This window comes from Mus caroli, chromosome 1 (genome assembly GCF_900094665.2).
Source record: "Mus caroli chromosome 1, CAROLI_EIJ_v1.1, whole genome shotgun sequence".
NCBI classification, from domain to species: Eukaryota; Metazoa; Chordata; class Mammalia; order Rodentia; family Muridae; genus Mus; species Mus caroli.
The window spans coordinates 154,556,161-154,578,735 of record NC_034570.1 but is presented as its reverse complement, the minus strand read 5'-3'; the positions used below and the strand labels follow the sequence as shown (position 1 = coordinate 154,578,735).

At 41.3% G+C, this 22,575-nt stretch overlaps 1 protein-coding gene across 1 annotated transcript; it reads right to left on the bottom strand.

Annotated features, from left to right (window-relative positions):
* Positions 1 to 2,414: 2,414 nt before the first annotated feature.
* Sell (selectin L) lies at positions 2,415 to 21,822 on the bottom strand. Its single transcript, XM_021167894.1, has 9 exons — positions 21,713 to 21,822; positions 20,793 to 20,874; positions 18,243 to 18,629; positions 17,612 to 17,719; positions 17,134 to 17,319; positions 14,233 to 14,418; positions 11,053 to 11,181; positions 7,124 to 7,142; positions 2,415 to 3,524 (listed from the first exon to the last, which is right to left on the bottom strand). The coding sequence occupies exons 1-9, from the start codon at positions 21,713 to 21,715 to the stop codon at positions 3,506 to 3,508; spliced, it is 1,119 nt and encodes a 372-aa protein (XP_021023553.1). The 5' UTR covers positions 21,716 to 21,822; the 3' UTR covers positions 2,415 to 3,505.
* Between the last annotated feature and the right edge of the window lie 753 nt (positions 21,823 to 22,575).

The following is a 22,575-nucleotide window of genomic DNA, read 5'->3' as shown; positions in this document are numbered from 1 at the left end:
TGCTCAAGGGTGTTTTGACATGTCAGTCTCCAGTGAAGCTTTGGTCTTCTGCAGCATGAGCTAGCCCTTGAAAGCACTGCATGGTGTAAGAAGCCATGGTTTCTAATCTCCAGACTTTAACTATTCTCAGGATGGAAAATCTTAAAACAAAACAAAACAAAAAACCCAAAGCATTTGTTTATTATTGCTATCAGCAAGAGAAAAATCTCTCCAAACAGTTCTCCTTGGCGACAGAAGTACTAATAGAAACATTACTCAACAGCTGGTGTTATTCCTTAGTGGCTGAGCTGTGGCTGGTTCAAATACACCATCAACCCCAAGAGCTTCTTATGAAAGGTTGGGGAGGAGGAGGAGGAAGAGGAGGAGGAAGAGGAGGAGGAGGGGAGGAAGGAGAACAAGAAGGAGGAGCAGGAGGAGCAGGAGGAGGAGAAGGAGGAGGAGGAGAAGAAGGAGGAGGAGGAGGAGCAGGAGGAGGAAGAGGAGGAGGAGCAGGAGGATGAGGGTCTTTAAAGTCACAGAGCATAGCTTGACCATGTATGATTTCCTGTTTCCCTTAATTACTTAAATATTAAGATGGAAGCACCACTCTGCAGCTTAATAAGTATGTCTACAATAGAAAACTATGACAACTCTAGATGCTTTCTAAGGAGAGCCATTCTATCTAGAAGGTTATGACATACTCCACAGCAAGTAGTGCATCATCCAACATGCTACCTACACACTCAAAATCTCCATGAATCTGACTTCACAGGCAAACATAGCCCAGTGAGGAAGAGTTGCTGAAGGCTTCCCTGCACCCTGACAGAGGCTGACCAGTCTGTATCAGTGTCTTTACTTAAACTGTATTTATGAAACTTCAAAAACTTGGCTTGTTTTCTTGTAAGTGGGTAGAATTGATCACCACCCTCTATTTAAAGAGTACTTCTGACCTGGAGCCCTTTCCCATTGCTCCTCTTCTCCAGTTGTCTTTGTGAGCTTACAGGCATTTGGGTTACATCCTTGACTCAATCCTGTATTAAGAATAAAGGAGATACATTCATGCGGAGGAAAAATAACAAAGGAGGGACTTTCCTACAAGATCTTTGAATAAGGGAAGATTTGCATAAGCCATATTTAACCAGAATCTTTGTCTTATGTTTTCCTTTCTAAGGGCTTGGTACTCCTCTTCCTCCCACTCTCCACCCTCCCATTAGTCAGAGAACAAAGGCTTCAGGATGCCCACAGGGACCTTCCTGGCTCATCATTGCTGAGCCAGGAGAACTGCCTTTGAATGGCTTGCCTCCCCTGCTTCTGGTTTCTCTCCCCTCTTAAACCATCACATAGATTTCTTTTTTTTCCTAGAATGCTGTTGTGGTTCTGCCCATCTCTTGCTTTTGCTTTCCAAAGACCATGGCATGGTACACACTTCATGAGCTTTAGAGCACTGTGTTGGTCTTTCCATCTTGGCTTTTCTTTAAGCCTGTGATATTTGTCTGCTGGCTCTGGTGTCAACACTTTGTCTCTACTTTAAAAATCTGGTTTCTCCTGACGCCTTATCTAGGATCTAATTGTGTCTGTGATTTCTGTTGCCCTGAATAATCATCAGACAGGGTAGTGAGCTCTTGAGTCTGTTCTTTGTGCACTATACTTCTCCAAAGGATGAACCCTAAGCTGTGTGAGCATGATTGACACCTGCTAGTAGACACACAGGATGAAAGGGCTTTTGCAATTGCAATAGAATCAGAAGTGACTTTTAAAAATGGTCCTCATTAAAAAATGCTCACGTAAGCTGTAAAATGTGCATTAAAAACAGCATTACTTATGAACTGGAAAATATTTCCAATATCTCTCTCTCCTCTCTCTCCTTCCCTTTCTCTGTCATTCATTTATTTCTCACCATGTGTTTGTTTGTTTGGTCTCACTGTGTAGCCCTGGCTGGCCTGGAACTCTCTATCTAGACCAGGTTAGCCTTGAACTCACAGAGCTCTGCTTGCCTCAGCAAAGTCGTATAAGCAAAGTTCATGAGTTCCAGCTGTATTTAGTCCTGAGGGCAAGGTCACATGAGTTTAGGCAAGGTCACATGAGTTTAGGCAAGGTCACATGAGTTTCAGCTGGTACAGTGCTGAGGGTAGGGTCACATTAGTTCAAGCCATAGACAGTCAGGAGGATAGCCTGTTCTTGGAAACATCATCTAAATACTAGAGTAACTGATGGATAATCTGAAGCAAACCCACTCCATTTACACGGAGGAGGGGCACAAAAGACCATTCCAAGAACACATCCCTGTTACAGAGGAACAGAGATTAGAAGACTCTAGTCTTGTTTGCTTGGTGTTTTCTCACAAGCTCTCAGAAATCTCCTCACACAGCTTCATTCACCGACTGCAGTCAGACAAATCTACCAAGGGTCAATTAACAAACTAGGAACTCCTGAGATCTGACACAGTCTCTCCCCTCAAGAAGGGTACAATTTTATCTAGGAAAAAAACAACACATATTCTGGTATACAAACAGACTAAGTAACATTTTTTTTTTAAAAATCAGGCTGTATTTAAATGCATCATGTTCTAAATCTTGCAGAGTGAAGCCAGAAAATGAGATAGGCTACAGGCTGGGCAAGTTAAGGAGCAAGTTATAAAACACGTGATAAGGATTGGGGACAGCTATCCTGAATCTTAAAGAACAGAATTTAGGTATCTGAGTAGAAGATGTTAGGGAAAGAAAGGGGTGTCACTCCAGCCTGAGCCCAGGAATTTTTCTACCTGTTGTCTTCATAACATCAGCTCCAAGAGAGTGGGTTGTGTTATCATTAACTATTAATCATCAGAGCACTGACTTCAAGGAACCTAGAGAGATCTAATAAAGAGAAGGGAAAACTCAAAACTAAAACTCAAAGCAGGAGATTTTCTCTCCTTTGATGTTTGGTGGCCATCATGGGGTGCCGTGTGTGGAATTTAGCCTCCTAGGAAAGGAGATGGGGAAGGTTAATGTGAACAGCTACAGTGGCTGTCACTCACAGATAGTGGGCCTACAGAGGAAGTAGGACTTTCCCAACTTGAATAGAGCACTGTTCTTTGGAAGTGGAAATGAAAGATTTTTGTCAATGTTACATAGGGTACGTACTATGCGCAAGGAGTCTGAGTTTTCAATTACACATGGATCATATTTTCACTGTGTTTGGCATTAGCTTTGGTGCTGAACTGAACTAGGAAACAAGAGTTAGGAAATAGTAAAAGCAGCTATCTTTATATTCTACCGTAACACTTTTGCTTGTTCCTCCACAGAAAAGATGATAAAATACTGCTCTGTATAGACACACATTATGGGATAGGGTTAATGGGATGAATGAGCAAGAGGAAATTAGGAGGAGCTGTTGGCCATGTAGAAATCCTTCCAGATACGTTGAGCAAACACTGCATTTCTAATGTGGGAGATGCCTGTGTGTAAAATCTTCATAGGAGGACTTGAAGTTATTTTCCAGTGTTTTGTCTTTAGCACTTCATGGCTTTCCTTTCACAAAGGATGAATCAGTATGGATCATCCATCCTGAAAGAGAAGCAACAGATTATAAAATTAAACTAAGGAGCTTTTAAAAGTGGTAAAAACGAAATTGTTAGTATTACAGGTGAACATTCTCTAGGTGACAGTGGCAAGGAAACCACAAACACTAAGTGCTCGCAGAGGAGGTATAAAGAGCCACTAACGTGAAGAAGAGAGCACGGAAGGTTTCTAGTTGGAGATCGTGGACAAGGTGTGGAGCGTTTTAAAAGAAACATGGAAGAGACGTTCCAGCAACATTTTACACAGTCAAGTAGTACCCCCAAGCCAACGTTTTAAAGATTTATTTTGATTTTCATCGCGCACGTGTGTGTGCGTGTGTGTGTGTGTGTGTGTGTGTGTGTGTGTGTGTGTGCGCGCGCGCGCGCGTATGACTGAAGTTGCCTGAGTAGGTTTCTAGAGGGCAATCAAATTTCCTGGAGCCAGAGTTACAGGCAGTTGTGAGCCACTCAGGGCAGATGCTAGGGACTGAGCTTGAGTTCTTTACAAGAGCAGCCACTCCCTCAGCTGCTGAGTCAGCTTTCCAGCCCCTCTCTCCAAATAAATATTTTAATGTAAACGCTGTTTCAGCCCAAAGTCCTGATTCTCTAAGTATGATGTTCAGAGAGCTGGCCCCCAGATCACATGTGGTCATAGCTCTGCAACACTGCTAATTTCCATGTGGGACATTGGGAGGTTACTGCATGCTGATTTTACAGTGGCGAGGTGGGGAAGTAGGAGATCAAATCTGACATCAGAGAAAATAAAATAATCTCAGGAAGAGAGTGGTATTGGTTCGAGATTCGAGATTCAGGTGGAGTATGGTTTAGAGAGATAAGGACGAATTTATATTCATGAAATAGGTGCCGCTGTGTTCTATGCCACAACTGTGCCATTCCTGGAAAGGGTGGAGGAGAACCATATTTCTGTGCCTTTGCACCTTTCAAAAGGAGAACCAGATTCGGAGGCTCTGGTCTCATTCTGAACTGTCAGGGTAAACCACCGTGGCAGCTGCAAACTTGCTTGCCAGGGTAGAAATAAAAATGTTTCTGAAAGCAGAATCTTGCACATATCCTCTCCTCTGAGGTTGGCATCGTATCCTGTGTATCATGGGTGTAGCTTTTACCCAGGTAGAATTTAGAAACCAGAAACCAAATGAGGTGATAAACAGAACCAGTTTGCAGAAGAGTCAAAATAACCAGCAAGAATCAAAACCACAAATGCCCAAGGAGTCATTCATTCATCAGCCAAAAACTAATAGGAACAAGAACAAAGACCTGTGAGAATCAACTTAAGTTAGAAAAAAAAAAAAAAAGGCTCACGGTGTTTAGTGAGTTCATGCCCCCCTTGGCTTGTTCTAGAGACACACCCTATTTCTTCCACCACACCCTTCCTCAGTGCCATCACACCATGGTTTAGTGTGAAAATAAGTCATTTTACTGGAAGAGGAGGGGCTCTGGTAGTAAAACCCCTAACATAGAAGTAAATCAAGGATCTAGAATCATACGAGTAACAGGGATACTGTCTCTGGATGCTGGTGTTACAAGTCTCAGCTTTTCCCCTTTATCCAGTGACTTCCCTTAAGCCACTGTCGTTTCCCCTTCTGTTTCTTTACTGTTATTAAGGATAACAACATTCCCTATCTATACAGGATTGTAGACAACATCTCACCATTTAAGACTCAAAACACTCAAAACAGTATGCAACATGGAATGTGTATTTGATAAAAGTTTGTTTTTATCTATTATTTATTACTGTAACTGTCACTGTCACAAGGCCTGTGGATAAATTATTTACCTAACTACAAAGACAGTTTTAAGGTGATGTCCTCAGTCTTTCGAGCCTAAAAATTTATGAAGTAGCATCACCTTAGTTAATCAGTGAGATTAACTCCAGGTAGCCAATCAGCTTCCAAGTTCTAGTACACCTGGTGGGTAAGCTAAAGCCATGTGCTGGTGTGAGGGTGATCGCCTTCATTGCCCGGATGCTCAGTAGACCAGGGACTCTAGGGAAGTCTGCTCCTGGCCTGAATTTGCTTTTAGATGCATCTTCTCATGCCCATGTTTGAGTGACCTTCCTAGTATGAACTTTTTGAAGGTTCTCTCCCAGATTCTGCCTTTCTTGCAATGATTTTTCTTTTCATCGGTACAAAATTCATCAGCTATGACCACCATGTCTGCCTTAGATTGTTCTGTACTTCTAAATATTTCTGTTTTCATTCCACAATTAGATAAGAATTTCCCTGAAGTTAGAGTCAAGGACTCATTGCTCTGAGTGTCTCAGTTAAGCTTAGCGTTGTTCTAATACAAAAACAAAAAAAAGTTCAATAAACAAAGGTTAATTGAGTAATTGTCAATTACTCAAAAAAGTCAACAAACTGTTAGATCTAATAGGCAATTTTATGCTAATTATTTTTGACTAGCATCTCTTGCTGGCCACTGCATCCTTGAAATGAAGTGAACCACTTCCGTGCAGTAGCAATCAAAGCAGGTGTTTCTGCGGCCAGAACACAGCTCTGGGTAGGATATGCCAAAGAACTTTCACTCAGCTGGTGGGAGCACAGAAGAAATATTTACATCCTGTGGGTTTCCTGCTACAGAGATAGGGAGGCCAGTCCCCAAAGAGACCCCTTTCTTACTTGGATCCTATCTACACAATTACAGTAATGGAAACAGAGTAAAAAGAGTCTACTGAGCCCATGTGCCCATCCCCACCACTCTCCTACTCTTCGTGGCAAATTCTCAAGAGAGCAGAACACATTCTGCTTCCAGATGATTATCCTAAATGGTTCCTCATCCTTACCTCAGCTGACCTCTGTCTTTATCTAAATAGCCTTCCCACTGATGCCCTTAATGCACCCTCTGGAAATCTGATGGCTGCTCTGGCTGCATTTGAGATGGTTCCCACTCTTGTCACCCCAGCTCTTTTTCATCCTCTTCCATCTGTCTCTCTGGCCACCTCTTTTCATCCTCCCTTTCTTCATTTCTGCCAGATAGGCCAGGAACTTCCATGTGTCTGCATCTTGTCTCAACAATCTACATTATTACTCTACTGGAAGAACTGCAGTGTTGAGAACCAACTGGGGCAAATACTTCTTTAGGGAAGTGGTGGGTAGGTTTCATGCTCAGCTGCCCTTTCTCATTTCTGAAGGCCAGCACTCATTAGAGTAGTCATTCACCCTTCTGTGTTAAGACTGATGGCCTGCACCTGGACAGTTTCCTTTTACAATATGTTAGTTGTTGGAAATGCTTGTTGAATTGAATGTTTCTCAATTGTTAGATGTTGGTCCTGTAAGCTAAGACAAGAAAAAACATAACAGCATGCTTCTAACCCTCAAGGAAAATTCAGAGACTACCAGGAAACATTCGCACCATATGAAATCTCCTTTCTTAATTGGCATATTATACATCCATCTGTGTCAGACCACTAGTGTCAAAGTCACAAAGATTTAATGGCAGCTAGCACTCAACTACCTTATCTGGAAATGCTATTTGTATGAGACCCTCAGGTAAATAATTACTGTGGGGTTTGTATTCTATCTATAATAGGAAGCACCCTAAGGAAAATAGAAACAAACAGATGTGGAAATTCTTCATTGAAAAACTTACCTTTCTTGAGATTTCTTGCCTAAACGTAGAAAAAAGAATAAAAAAAAAGTATCATCAAAAAGTAAACAATTTCAATTTTTTTAAGTAAAGGGTATGCCCACCTCCAAAACTGTCTTTGGAAATACATTAGGCATTTGGTAAGTGGACATCCATCTGTTGCTAAATGGATCTGGGGTACCAGTAACCGTTCAGAGCTATAGCAGAACAGCATGATGCGCCTGTTTCTGGGGACTCCACTCCACCTGCTATGCTGCTTATAAAGCCAGAGCCTTGGCTGAACTCCCTACTGGTCAGGCCCAGTGTCCCAGGCACAGCTCATGCTCTTGCCAGCCCCTCCCTAAAGGACTTCAATGTCTCTCAGCTTCTCTTACGTGAGTCCTAAGAGTTTGACTCTGGTCTTATTAGTAGGAATCAGTGAGAATCATGCAATCCAATTTGAGCGACATATTTTCATACATCGTATGGAATCTTATATACAATTCATATGCCATAAATACTTCTGTTTCCCCTTTGAACAGGCCACATGGAACTAGGTGTGAAAACCACTTCCACCAAATGCATAGAACTCTGGAACCCACATTTCTGTGTCCAAACAAAAACCTCAGCTCCAACTTAGTTGTTCTTATTCAGTTGGGACTCTCCTCTAACTTACTCTTTGGGTAATTTTAGTTGACTATACAAAGTACATTTTGTGAACCAAAACACATTCTTTTTTCATAGAGGAATGTAAATATTGCTTAACTAGTGGTGTGAAGAAATGAGGTCTGTAGGGAACAGAAGAAAAAGAAACAGAAAGAAAGCTTTCTGAGAAAGGAGAATCCTTTGAGAGAGGGGTGGCTTTGGTGTTTTTCAGTGGCTGTAAACTGCTAGTCTAGAATTGTCCCACATAGATGTTAAATTCATTGTTGGGTTAAAAAAAAATGGCATATAAAATGTTTAGGTCATTGCTTGGCATATAGTAGACAGTACTCAATTGTGTCTTTGATATTTTAAAGTTCTATAAAAGCCTTTCAAAATTTTGCTTGTAGATGGTATGAACCAAATATACAGATTAGGTAGAATAATCAAGTTTGAGTCCATTTGTACATCTTCACAAATAAATATATGTGTATATATACATATATACACACACACTACCTTTTCTGAGATTTCTTGCCGTATATACATATATGAATGAAAGTAATGACAATAGGTAAACAAGACCCAGAATCCTACTGTGGGATTTTCTTGTCCTACTAAGGGAATTTCTTGTCCTACTGAGGGAGGGTCTTGTCCTACTGAGGAAGTGTCTTTTTGAAGAAAAGAGAACTAAGAGAGAATGCATTCAAGTTCATGTTCTGGACTAACCCAGTGTGTTGGGTCAGGTGGAGATTTCTTCCGACTGAGGAACCGCACTGCCTTATAACCCTGAAAGCAGGTGTTTTTTAGGGGTGCTATTTCAGAGGAAAGAGCCATTTCTGCCTTGAGCTCCTGCTAAAGAGATTTTAGGGCTTGGCCTAAAAAAATGCCATTGCCTTGGAGAATGAGAAAAGCTAGGAGCACCAAGTGTTTCTACCAGAGCACATGGCCAGGGTTCTTGTTTGTGGACCCAGGAGAAGAGTTAAAGGGAACCAGAAGCCAAGACCATTGGGGCATAGTCAGCCCTTGCACCAGGTCATAGCATCCACCTGAGAGAAGAAAGCTTTGTTGCCCCATTGCCCTTCATACTCTGAATTGTCACATGTCCCCTTTCCAGTCTGGTGAGCTCAATAAAACTATAACATGTACGTAATATTTATGGATATAGAATTATTATTTTCACTATGATTCTTATCAATGCATCTATTGAACACCTATGGGGTTATCTCAGGGACCTAGGTCAGTGTCTCTATAGAAAAAAAGGGACATTATTCATGTTGTAAAGAGTCAATTTATGGCTAAAATGTTTGGAGGACAAAGCCATTCCCTTGCAAGCTTGAGAGATGAGTGGCTATTTCATGATGGAAGACCATTGAACACAGCATAGCTACACCGAGTTTTCCCTCCAGAGTTAGTGATCTCTGGGAACCGCTACTCTCTTTGGTGGCATAACTGTCACTAGCCCAAGTACCCGTTATCTGTTTCCTGTTTGCCCTACTTGGATTCCCACAGCAGGGGCATGCCGTTTTCTTGTTATCAGTTTGAGATCATGTACAGAAATGACTGACTCCAAAGTTAAGACTTTAAAAACAACCTACAGCTTTTCTCCTCCCCACTGGTAAGGTAGCCTTAGCCAGCTAGCACCACCAAATAGGGGTGACTTTGACTAAATTCCTTTGTGGTTACAACTGCCTCTGAAAAAGATGAAATTTGGGGGTCCTTGTCGTCCTCATTGTTCCTTGAAGTCACTAAGCTAATGGCCACCTTACTCAGGGAGCATGTGTGATGACTGCTTTGCCCCATCCAAGGCAGCAAGACAGTTGGAGTGAGGTTTTGAAGTCTCGGTGAGAGGAAGAAAAGTGTCAATCTCAGCTTTGTTCTGGTACCGTAGGCGATACTTAGTATCCTGTGTGATGGCGGTATCCATGGTCCGTGGAATTTCCATCAAGGGAAGAAAAGTTTGAACTGTTCAGGGCTGACACCTTATAGTTAGTGTTGTTCCCATACATAGTGCATCCTCTATTATCTTATGGATTGGTGGAAAAGGAGTCTATCGCCTCCTATTTTTAAATTTGGACAGGAGATCAAATCATGGTGGAAGATTGTCAGAGACGGGTAGACGATTTTCTTTCAGTTGCCAGTGTGGGTGAGCTGAGGGACACAAAGCGCACTAGTGAATCTGGTGGAAGGGAAATCTAAGTGGCCGTCAGCTTCTACCACAGGAAACAGCACAAAGGAGTCAGAAAGGTTACTCATAGTACCTGACCTTAATACGGGGGAATCTTTAAAGCTGCCGGGGGTATGTGAATTTTACAGTTTTGAGTAGATCTGCTAGATAAACGTGGACAAATGTGGCAGTGCACACCCCAAAACTGCAGCAGACTGTGGGCCTGTGGCTGGTGTGCTGATCTGACCTGAAGGCAAAGGCATACTCAGGAGGGAGGAAGGGGGCAAAAGAAGAATGTTCTGTCCTCGTGCAGAGTTTATATACTTCCTGGATGATAGAGAATAAGATTTTGAGGACGCTCTCCTTTCCCTTTCCCTTTTTTCTTCAGGTTTCTGCCTTATTGGATATTGGATATATGTATGTGTATTTCTCTCTCTCTGTATATGTGTCTGTGTGTGTATACATATCATTAAGATGTGTATATATCCTCCACTGTAACCTAGTACACTATATATGTATATGTGTGTACACTATATATGTATGCATAGGAATATAAACACATATATGTATAAATATGTATATGTTTACACATACATATATATGGTATACTAGATTACAGTGGTGACCTCAGTGAATAGATTCTAGAAAGAATCCACAAGGATTTCTCCCAAGGGCAATGCAACTACCACATGTCAACACCTGGAAAGTTATACGACTCTTAAAGAGATGTTCGAAAATCTTAGACAATCATAGACTCTCCTAATGCTGTTGTAGTGCTAAGATCAAAGTTGTACAGGCTCCCAGAAGACAGTGGCAATGCATACCCCTTCATATAGAAATAGGGCCAAAGAGTCATTACAGTGTCTCATCTAGCCAAGTTCCTCATAGCAAGGTATCATGAAAAGGTCTGCCAACCATGATACGTTGTCTAGATTTTTTAAATAAGGCTCAATCTCTCTAGGGACTTATGCCTACAGAGCACAGAAGTCACTTGGCACCTGCTTCAGCTAAATCTCTTGCACTTTATTTCCTGTGGGGTCTCTCTCTCTCTCTCTCTCTCTCTCTCTCTCTCTCTCTCTCTCTCTCTCTCTCTCTCGCTTCCACTTGAACACTGTTCTACTTTGATGTTATTCAACATACCTACCTTTTTTTAACCGCCTTGCCAGCCAAATGAGAAATGCCAGCCCCGAGAATGCAGTGACCATGACAGCTACAGGAATGAAGAGGGGGTTGTAGTCGCCTTCTTTGATCTTTGAGAAACTTCTGTTTGTCTCTGAAAGAGGAATCAGTAAGGCATATAGCATGAGCCACAGAATTATTTTCTTCCTCAAGCTCATGATAGTTACCAATTTGGTCTTCTGATATCCCCCAACAGTAACATATATAACAGATGAGGGGAATAACATGGGAAGGCCCACGGTATGTATACAACTGGACTGGCCTCTAGCCTTCTGCCTATGGGATCACAGTTCTCAGATCTGTGACCCATGGAGGTCCTGGGGATGGATCTCAAAACTCCAACAAGAAGTAGTCATCATGGTGTTTTGTTCCTGGTCTTGTTTAAAGGCTGATATCTGAGCACAGAGAAGAACTAGAAAGCTTACAAAACTGTAAGGAAAATGAAGTCAGCGATCTGAGCTGGGTAACTTGTCGATCAAAGGAAGTTGCTTCTACTCCTTACATTGAACAAGATACACAAAAATCTTATTGTTTATATGCCCAGGGTCTGCAATGATATATAGCGATGCAGTTGGACCCCTGCCCTTCATTTCCACTCAAATCAACTAAAAGGCCATTTCTACATACCCCTTTGGATATACAAACTGGGTTGGCTTACAGTCTCTTATTGAAAAATACTAATTTGAAAAAAAAAATCTATCTTCTGATACCTCCAGGTGAAGGAATCTACTTTTACATATTGGCAACTGTTGGTTTGCTAAAGATGAGGAAATGAAAACTAAGTCGGTTGGAAAGGAAATGTATTTGATGAGCCTGGCATACAGCCTTGCTGTAATGTCCTCGTTACCACCTTCCTGCTCCCTGCCCCCACTCTACTCCAAACACCCAGCCATCTTCTTTGACAGCTTCTTCAGGGCCTATTCTTTCTATATTCTGTGAAGACGGTATACATTGCGCAGACACTGGTAGCTGCTAGTTCATATGCTAACTTAACAAACAATTATTTTGTCACTTTTTTTTCATGTACTCTGGTGCATGGTGTATACACATGAGGAAGCTGCGGTCCTTCCCATGCACAAACAGATTGGGGAGACATCAGCTTGGGATACTAGAGAACGGTCCACTTGTTAGGAGTTAGGGAGTCACTGGTGAGCTTAGAGGACACATTGTTAAAAGACTAATGGGGAAATAAACTTGTGACAGAATAGAAGACATGGGTCATACATAAATATGTCAGTGGGTTTACACTTTAAAGCAATAGGAGAGTTGAGAAAGAAAATAATTATCATGAAAGGAGAGCCTAAGAACAGGCAAGGATTTTATAGTGCACGACTGCATATACATTTCTTTCTTAGGCCACATGTATTGAGGGAAAGGGACTTAAGTGTTTGTTATCTCTTTTCTGTCTTCTGCTAGTTGATCAGCTCTGGCTTTAAGCCTTCAGTATTTCTGAGTAAAATTACTCACACTGACATATTGGACTAGGACTAGACCAGATGCCAGATGATCCGCAGACAGTTTTTCTCTTGCCAATTAAGTTGGTTCCTTCTGAGCGGGTGAAGGTACAAGCAGAAGTAAAACTGAAGTTGGCCAGGGAGTGACTACATTCCATTGTGCCCATATAGGGTGCTGCTAGAGGTGCGCACTGAGTCACGTCAGGGAGGACATAACACAACAGGGCAGTCAGGACCAAAGGCAGTTTTCACCTTCTTATTACCATTAATTAATCGTGCATAACGATGGATTCCATTATGGCATTTTCAGAGATGGTATACATACTGTTCTTTGGTCATCTTTGCACCACCCCCTTTACCCTCTCCCATCTCCCTCCCAGTCTCATTGCCAATCCTAAAGCTTTTTGTTTCAGTATGATTTTAACTTTTATGGGGGTGAGTAAGGTATGTGTGTGCTGCACATAATTATCTGGAAAGGAAATGGCACATGGTAATGAGCCACATGGCGTGAAGCAACCCAGGTCCTTGAGAGGAGCAAGTGCTTTTAAACACTGATTCTTCTTTCCATCCCCCATTACATGGTTTTGACCAGAGCCTCCAGAATTTATCAATGAAACCATCCATACCAATCTAGTAATTTCTAACTTGTGGGAATTACTTTGGACAGTACTTTCAGACTTGTGATATGGAGTAATAACTGGTCAGAGATAGAGACAACAAGGCATTGACAGCCCATGGTGGTATAGGGTAGCCATTCCAAAAGGCTGCCCCAGCATGGTAACATGCAAGACTGCTGGAAATGTCATACTATATAGTCTTAGACTCAGGAGGCAGACTCTGGCATGGGACATGCTCAGTGATCACAAAGCTTTCAGCCTTCTCCTTAAGCAGCTTTGACAGACACCCCTACTCCCTGAAGCAGGCTTATCACTGATACAATTCATTACTTACATCAATTCAGTTCCATGATGTCAACAATGGATTTTGGTTTCCTTTAGAGAATTAAACTAGGGAACTAGAAATATAAATGTAAAAAGCCTATCCAGAACTTCATAGTTCCCAGTTTTTTTTTTCCATCATCTATATGTGATAAACCCTGTCAGTCAAGAAAGGATGAAAACCCACTCTATTGCAAATGAAAACAATCAAGAGTGGGGCTTTGTTTTTTGCAGAAGTTGTTATTCTCCTGAGAGCTTACACTGGAGAAAAACAAAGAAAAGATGACTTTAAGAACCTACCAAATGAAGCAATCAAGAAAGACCTGTAAATCCCCTGAAAGAAACTGGTTGGTGCTAAGTTGGGTACCACATAAAGTGGGTGTCATTGAAGAAGAGGAGCCAAAGTTCAACTGGGGTTCATCAAGGCTTTATGTGATAACAATGAGGAAAAAAAAATAAGGTACAGAGTATAACTTCAGTGTATTGCTCTAAATCAGATTATAAAATGCCAGATGACTTCAAAGACTTTTGCTTTTGTTTAGCTAGGTTTGGTTTGGATTGGTTTGGTGTTTTGCATTTCATTTTAGTGAGAGAGAGAGAAAAAAAAAACTCTTGAAAAGCATCAAACTACAACCCAAGTCTGGTTAAATTATACAGCAACAGAAGAAACAGACTTCTAGGCAAGACTCCCCTGTATTCTCAGACTATAAACACAAGCTTGCCACAACAAAGATCCACTCTAAAGTCACTCACTTTGGCAGATTGGCTCTGGAGATGACCAGTTTCCAGATGCTCCACACTGTGTTTCTGCAGTCCCAAGTAGCTCTCTTCCCTCAGAACAGTTGAAAGCACACTTGGACTGGAAACTGAAGTTTCCCAAGGGGTGGATGCAGTCCATGGTACCCGACTCAGGGGCCTCCAGAGCCTCACACTGGACCACTTTCATGGAGAGAGAAGCAGGGTTGAGAAGAATTATGAGCATTCCATGGAGTTGAGTCTTGTTTCTGCTACTTGATAACTGTTTGTCTGTATTGGGGGTCCAAAGAAATACTGTGGGAAGAAATGGTCTCTGAACTATGCTTTGAAGATAATCAGATGTGTTGTCCACAAGCAGAATCAGAGAGAAGTCCATAAACAAAGACAACACAACACAAACTCTGTGTGAAAAGCAGAAAACTGCCAAAATGTTGATGTTGCTATAAAGATAGTCAGGGCAGAATATGGGGTGGGTTTAGAGAGAGAGGAGCAAAGAAAAAAAAATGCTCATTCTTTTCATTCCATCGTTGACCATTTGTTTTGTATCAAGCATCATCTTGGAACTTAATGAGCTCAAATTTGGCAAAGACAAATGGTAGGAACAAACTAAACAGTGAATGGTCATCTGTAAAGAGTGAATGGTCATCTGTAAAGAGTGGATGGTCAGCTTGCCTGTTGTATGAGTAACGTCTTTGAAGGGAGCTAATTTAAACTTCTGGAGCTCACCTAGGGACCCCAGCAGTAACAGGGGAAAGGGAAGGAAGGCAAAGGTGGGAGACAAGTAGGAGAGAAACTGGAGAAGTAACAAGTTCTAAAATGTAATTAACAAGGGATCTAGCTGGGAAGAAGGAGGAGCTTGGCATACGTGGAATGTGGGGTGGGAATGAATATAATCATCGTGAATTATATTCAAGTGTGATAGTGCCAATTTTTTTAATGAATAAAAATTATTTTATTGAATTGTACATGTATAGCTGTTTTGCCTGCAACTGTATGTGTGTACTATTTCTGTGCCTGGAGCCCCAGAAGGCCAAAAGATGGCATTGTATCATCTGGGGTGGAGTCAGAGATGTCTGTTAACCACCATGTGATTACTGGGAATAGAACTCAGGTCTGCTGTAAGAGCAGTCAGTGCACTTAAGCTAATCCATCTCTTCAGCCCCATAAAAGAAATAAAATTTTGAAAATTGAATTATCAAGTGTTGTCTTACACAAGTATTGGAGTAGGGTGGCAGAGTTTCACACCATTTCTTTTCACAGATTGACATTAAACAAATGACATTAAATGTCATTTCCATGGAATGTAATTACAGCCACAAAAAAGAAAAAAAAAAACTGACTGGAGACACTTGAGTTGTAGACATCCAAACAACATTCTTAGCATATTCGGAGGTCATGGCTAAAAACAGATTTGTTAATCCAAAGATCACATAGGTATATATACATCCATAAAATTCAGAAAATTTGAAGAAAGAAACAAACCAAGTCATAACAACAGAAAAGACAGATGCTGAGACTAAGAGTTTATGAGCTTGGATAAGTACAAATGAAAGAACCCAGAAGAAGTCACTATAGTCAACCAATCAGAAGTCAGCTGGTGATGGCATATGCCTCCAACCCCAGTTAAATCTCTGAGTTTGATGCCAGCCTGGTCTATAGAGGAAGTTCTAGGACTGCCAAGGCCACACAGAGAAATGCTGTCTTGAAAACAAAAGACCAAAACCCAAACCAAAACAAACAAAGAAGACAGTCAGAAAAAGGATATGATGGAAATCAAGAAAGCAAGCATGATGTTTAAAGGGGAGTAAACTAAGGGGCGGACCAGCGGTGTGGTGGAGGTAGCATTCTGGGGAAGAGTCACAGTTTCAGAGATAAGTGAATTAGTCAGATCTAGTCCAATTGCTTAATACTGAAATTAATTTTTGTTTCAGTTCTTTATTCCTTAAAGCCATTACTTGTCTTCTTCTTCCAATTTTCCATTGTGTGCAGCAGACACATCAAAACTCATTTTGAAACTTAGTCTCATTCTGAAGATTTGATCATGCCTTTCCATAGCAGTTGGCTGAGCCGGAGCCTCTCTCTTTGCACATGTGTATTCTCTCATTTCCGGTTCTCCCACCACATCTCTGAGTGACTTCCTAGGACTCTGATGACTCCACCCTCTCTTTCTTGGCCATCCTAGCAGTGGCCCTTTGTGCTTTTTCTAGGATAATTGCCTCCAGTGCTGGCAGTAAGATACCAAGTGGCCATTCATTGCAAGTAAAGGACCTGTATTTTATTAAGGAATCTCGCCACAGGCTTATTCCTGTTCATCTCATTTTCCTTCAAACTTGATCCCTGAACATAAATAGTTCCTATTAAATATATATTCCATAAGTACAGAATCTATAATGATTTGCTTCCGTATTCTCCAGAAATACCCAACCAAAATAAGTGTATAGGATTTGTTATTAAATAACTCTGACATATTCTGTGTATCAGATGTTCGTTCTTTTACTGTTCCTTGTCACATCTGTCTATAGAAGAACAGGAGTTCCTTCCCAATACCTCACTCTCCTAGGATAAATAGAATTGTTTCTATCCGACCTCATAGTTCTTAATGCTGCAAGCTCAGTAGACTATGGCATCCTTGACAGTAAGGGGCTACAATACCCCATTTTTTACTGTAACCTGCTCACCTTTGACAAATCCCAACACATTGCTCCTTGTGGTATTTCAAACCACTTGTGAAGTAAATAGAAACTTCATGCTAACTTGGGAAATCTTTACAGGAAGATATTATTGTGAAAGTTTAGCTTTCTGTTCTGAACTTCCCATTTCTTAGAACTGCTAATATTGATTTGTCCCAACTGGTATTATTTTGTCCCAACAACAAAGATCCACTCTAAAGTCACTCACCTTGGCAGATTGGCTCTGGAGATGACCAGTTTCCAGATGCTCCACACTGTGTTTCTGCAGTCCCAAGTAGCTCTCTTCCCTCAGAACAGTTGAAAGCACACTTGGACTGGAANCTGAAGTTTCCCAAGGGGTGGATGCAGTCCATGGTACCCGACTCAGGGGCCTCCAAAGGCTCACACTGGACCACTTTCATGGAGAGAGAAGCAGGGTTGAGAAGAGTTATAAGGATTCGATGGAGTTGAGTCTTGTTTCTGCTACTTGATAACTGTTTGTCTGTATTGGGGGTCCAAAGAAAGACTGTGGGAAGAAATGGTCTCTGAACTATGCTTTGAAGATAATCAGGTGTGTTGTCCACGTGCCAAATCAGAGAGAAGTCCATAAGCAAAGCCAACACAACACAAACTCTGCACAGAAGTGCTAAGCTATTATGGGTCTAATGAATACCAGCAGGAACAAACAAACAAAAAATGATGCTTACCATACTGACACTGGGGCCCGTAATACCCTGCGTCACAGATGCACGTGTGATTGTTGATAGTTTCCACACATTCTCCATGGCCATTGCAAGACCCTGGCTGGCAAGATGCTTTAAGCAGATTACACAAAGACATTTTAATATGATTACATCCATACTCCCTTCTTTGCACAAAGAACGTTTTTGTTTGACACTATTATAATGAACAAGAAAAATTTGCTTAAGTATTCAAAACATTTTTGCATAACACATGCGCTACACTTTTAATTTATAAGATACAATAGCTACTTGGCTGTAGGCATTTGTCTGCTTTTAGAATGAATTAACTCACAGTAATTGTCTATCTGATTAGGAGGTGTTAGAGAAAAGCCCTCAAAGACTGCCTAGCTTTCAGCATCCTCTTCCTGTCTGTCCTTGAGGCACAGTCTGTCCATCCCTGTTCCCCACATAACACACTTACAACCTGGATAGAACGTTGTTTAGTTGTTCTGTACCTGCAGATTGCCCAGAGATGCTATGCTTAAAGCTTAGTTAGGATTGTTTTAGAACCCAGAATAGCAGTTTCTGGGTAATGAGTCTTATTACTCTATCTCTGGTGGTCCCACATCAGTGTAGGAGCCTAGACACTGCCTACCTGTGTAGCAGAGAGCTGCCTTTCGTTTGTGACAGGCGTCATCGTTCCATTTCCCAGAGTCCCGTTCCCTCTTGATATAGATCTCCACACAGTCCTCCTTGGACTTCTTGTTGTTGGGCTCCCCAGCACCCCAGTTCTCTGCTTCTTTAGTGAGAGTTTTGTTGGTTCCCACCCATGTCCACATTTTTCCAATTTTCCTGATTCCTATCCAGTAGTAATAAGGGCTTCTGGGCAATGTCTTCTCTAAATACTCAATTTCTCTTTTGTTTTGTATGGCGACTAAATCTGTGTAATTTTGCTTGCAGAACTTTCTAGCATTTTCCCAGTTCATGGGCTTTTCAGAATAATGGTAAGTCCAACAGTGAGTTCCATGGTGTGTCAGGAAGTCTGGAAAACAGCAGCAGAAATATGATGACTCATAGAGTGTTCTAGGACCAGGCCCAGGTGCAGGCTGCCCATCACTTAGAGATGAGGGACAAAGACTGCAGGAGAACAGGTGAGCAGTTCAGGGTCACCCAAATTAGCTGTTGGCAGCCTTGGATCAGAATATAGACTCTCTCTCTCTCTTTGAAAAGATATAGAATTGTTTTTTACTCAAGGACTATTATATATAAATATATCTTAGCAGATTTATTTTAAAGAAAGATCTTCCTCGAAATTCTTTGAAGTGTAATTTATCCAACCTACTTTAGAAATGTATGTCACTAAGAATTAATTAAAGTATAATTTAACACAGCTTTAAAATCTACACTATACTTTTTAATCCTGGGATAACTTCCTAAAGGCCAATATTTATTACTGTTATTATATATATGTCACGGTACACATATAAAATTTCTCGTTTAAGTAAAATAAAATAGGGTCAGGAAGAACATTAACGTAATTTTAAATACTTTATTGTAACATAAAATATATTCTATTGTAGAAGAAGCTGCCCTGGGAACGCCTCAATACATAGACCAATTGTGTATCTAAACTCATAGTACAGAAAGAACAACATACATAAAGATGACGCAAAAGACACATAATTGGTTTTATCATGTTCTACATTCAAAGATACTTAAGTAATAGTACCTAATTAACAACTGGGCCTTCAGGCATAAGGGATGTGAAGCAACCAAGAAAAACACATGGTTGTGCACAGTGACCTTGATAACACTGGCCATTCTAAGAATGGCATGACCTATGTGAGCTATGATTTTACAGTAAGGTAAAAGATTTCATAGCCATTAGCTCACTGAGTTTTTACTTCATAAGGTGAGTACTATAAAGACATATCAAAAATACCTTCTAAATATTTATACTTAAGCCAATTGTCCTGAGCTGCTCTCCACCTGGGTCAGAGAAATTGCTTTTTGAAGTAGATAGCAGCCAGTGGAGAGATGCATAGCTGTTAAATGCTGAGAATTAGAGACTCAGCCCTAAATGGAACACTTATATTAACCCCTCATCCACCAAGGCTCATTGCAGAAGAGACACAAAGCCTGGGAAGTAGTGTTGGGGAATATGGGAGTACTGTCTTCTGGACATGGCATGGTTAATGCAGTTTTGAACTCGTAGCAGTTGTGATTATCTGCAGCTGCATAAGACCTACACGAGGTTCAAGTGTGGATGGGGTAGAGGATCTTCAGGTCCCACCCTGTACTGAAGGGCTATTGTCAGTTAATAGTTTCTCGGGGAGGGAGAATCATTCTTTTTGAAGGTGTGGTCACAGCTAGGTTTCTCATGCATCAGTGGGTGGTCCACACCCCTGCACCTATGAGCAGTGCTAACTGGATTTAGTAGGTTATCAAAAACAAAAGGAATAAAGACAGACAGACAGGAAGTTGGGAGGGTGTTGGGGGGTATATGGGGTTGTTGAAGGGGGAAATGACATATCGTTATGATCATACTTTACTGTGCATGTATGAAACTCTCAAAAGCAAAGAAAATTTTAAAAAACAAAGAGAGGGTGTGTTCACTTGTTCTGAGCTGAAAGTCCAGGTGAGAGAAGAAGGAGACATAAGTTAGCTCAGACAATGATTTAAAATGTTCAAATTTATTGAAGAGCCTCTAAGGCTTAAGCATAAAACATGTAACATCAAAAGAAAGACACAAAAGCCCCTAAAATAAAAACAAAACCCCAGCCCTCAGGCAGCCCACGCTCTGGACTGTGGAAGTTCATTTTGGGCACAGCAAACTATTAATAGAAAGTGAAATGTAGAATAAGCATTACATGCCTATTAGAGGTTTGTCAATTAACTGTACTCCTTCCTAACGGAGGACTATTGTGCAGATATCAGGATTTGGGCATGTCACTAGAGAATGTCAATGCTAAGCTGGTATTAGGGGGACTCAGAGAAATACTGAAGGTCAGAGAAAGAATGAGAGTCCTTAAAAGAATTAATAGCCAAAAATAAAAAATACAAAAACAAAAAAATAAAACAAAAAAGCAGCAAAAAAGAATTAATAGCCATCTACCTGATTGTGTTCCCTGCAACTATATACTTTCAATGAATATTTAAGAAAAGAACAACCACTGCCCAAGGCTTAGCCAAAAACAGGACATACCACAACAGAGCAGTGTCCAGACCCACAGCTTCAGGATGCTCCTCGAGCCCCAGTGAGTACCCTCACATCTCCATGGAAACACCTGTAAATGAAGTGCAAAATATTTAAACTCTGAACTTCAAACTTATAGCACCATGAGGCAGTGCCCTGGCGTTTCTTCAAATCACAGTTAAAGCCCATCAGCCCACTATCAACTGTATCCAAGGTAAACTATTTGGGGGAGAGGGACTCATGGCTGAAAATGATGGCATCTACTTCATTACACACTGGTACACTACTTTATTTCATTTTCCTTCCAGGTTTCAGTCCCAGGTTGTTGATCATGATTGATGTTATGTTTTCCTATATTTCGGTATTCTTTGTACCTACTTTTCGACTGAGCTTTAAATCAAACCAAATCTTTTTTTTTTAATGCTCTTGTTTTTAATGCTCTTGGGCTCTAATGAACCAGTGACGTTCACATTTGCCTTTCACACTGGGTCATGAAGGAGCCATATTTCAAATACATGAAAGAATGATGTAGCCAGACACCAGGAAAGGCAAGCATTGCTTTTTTCAAGTAAGAAGCAATATATTTTGAATAACTCAAACAACAAAGCCATAGGCTTTCTGCACATCTTAAAACTGTAGTTTTGGATGTATATCACTCCCCAGGGAGTCACTCTGTGTCACCACAAAGGTCTAATCTTATCTGTGCCCCTTCCAGCAGTCCATCAAAGCAAACACCAAGGGAGGAAATCAGCAAGAAAGAGTCTAGAGTCATTTTCTTGAGACAACATGCGTTGTTGTTGTTCTTGTTTGTTTGTTTCTATATTTCTTAAAAGCAGAAATGATAGCTTTCTTGCCCCTTGCCACCTGCCTCTTCAACCCCAAGGAAAATTTTGAGTATCTAGAGATCTCTTATAGGCTGGGATGCTCACCATGGCTTGCTGGGTCTCTCTGCAAGTCTCTCTGCAGGCCTCAGCCTCCTGCACCTGGGGCTCAGAGTTCTTGCACAAGGAGGGCGTGCTGTGCTCAGGAAGAATGTGCCAATGTCACCAGTGGGGTTTGCCTTCTTTCATTTCTCCAACCCAGCCTCACATCCTCCGCCCCCAATTCTTCCTCTCTCTCTCTCTCTCTCTCTCTCTCTCTCTCTCTCTCTCTCTCTCTCCCTCCCTCTTTCCTAATCTTGACTCAATCATTTGCCCTGAGAACACAGTAGCAGACCAGAAGCTATGCCCCCTGCTCAGGATATCCCCAGTTTGGAAGGAGGAAAGGAAAGGGAGAGATACTGTAATCATATTATAATCCCCCAAATTTAAAAAAAAAAAAAAAGAAGCAATGGTAACTGGATTTTTCCCCACATCCTCTTAGTCATTTCTGGTTACCTATGCCTCCTTCCCTTCCTTTCCCTTTGCTACCCTTCCCCTCCTCTCCCTTTCCTTCCCCTCCCCTTCTCTCCCCTCCCCTCTTCCCCCCCCCTTCCCTTCTGTTCTTCTCCCTTCCCTCCCCTATTTCCTTTGTGTTCCTTGTTTTGTTTATAAACTCCTGACCGTGGGGTAGGGGACCCTGGTCGTACCATAGATAAAAACTTATTTCAGATTTCAGAGCTAGTTCACTTGCTCTTGAACTTTAGGAGCTTTCTGGAAGACTTGACCCATCTCAGTTCCTCTCCTTCCTCTTTCCTCGTTCACCCCCTAGTGGAAGACCTTGTTAATGGCTCTTCTGAAAGCAAAATCCTAAATAAAATCCCCGGGCTCTAACTGTTGCCCTAGAGAGGTTGGGGGACCTAGAAATACCTTGA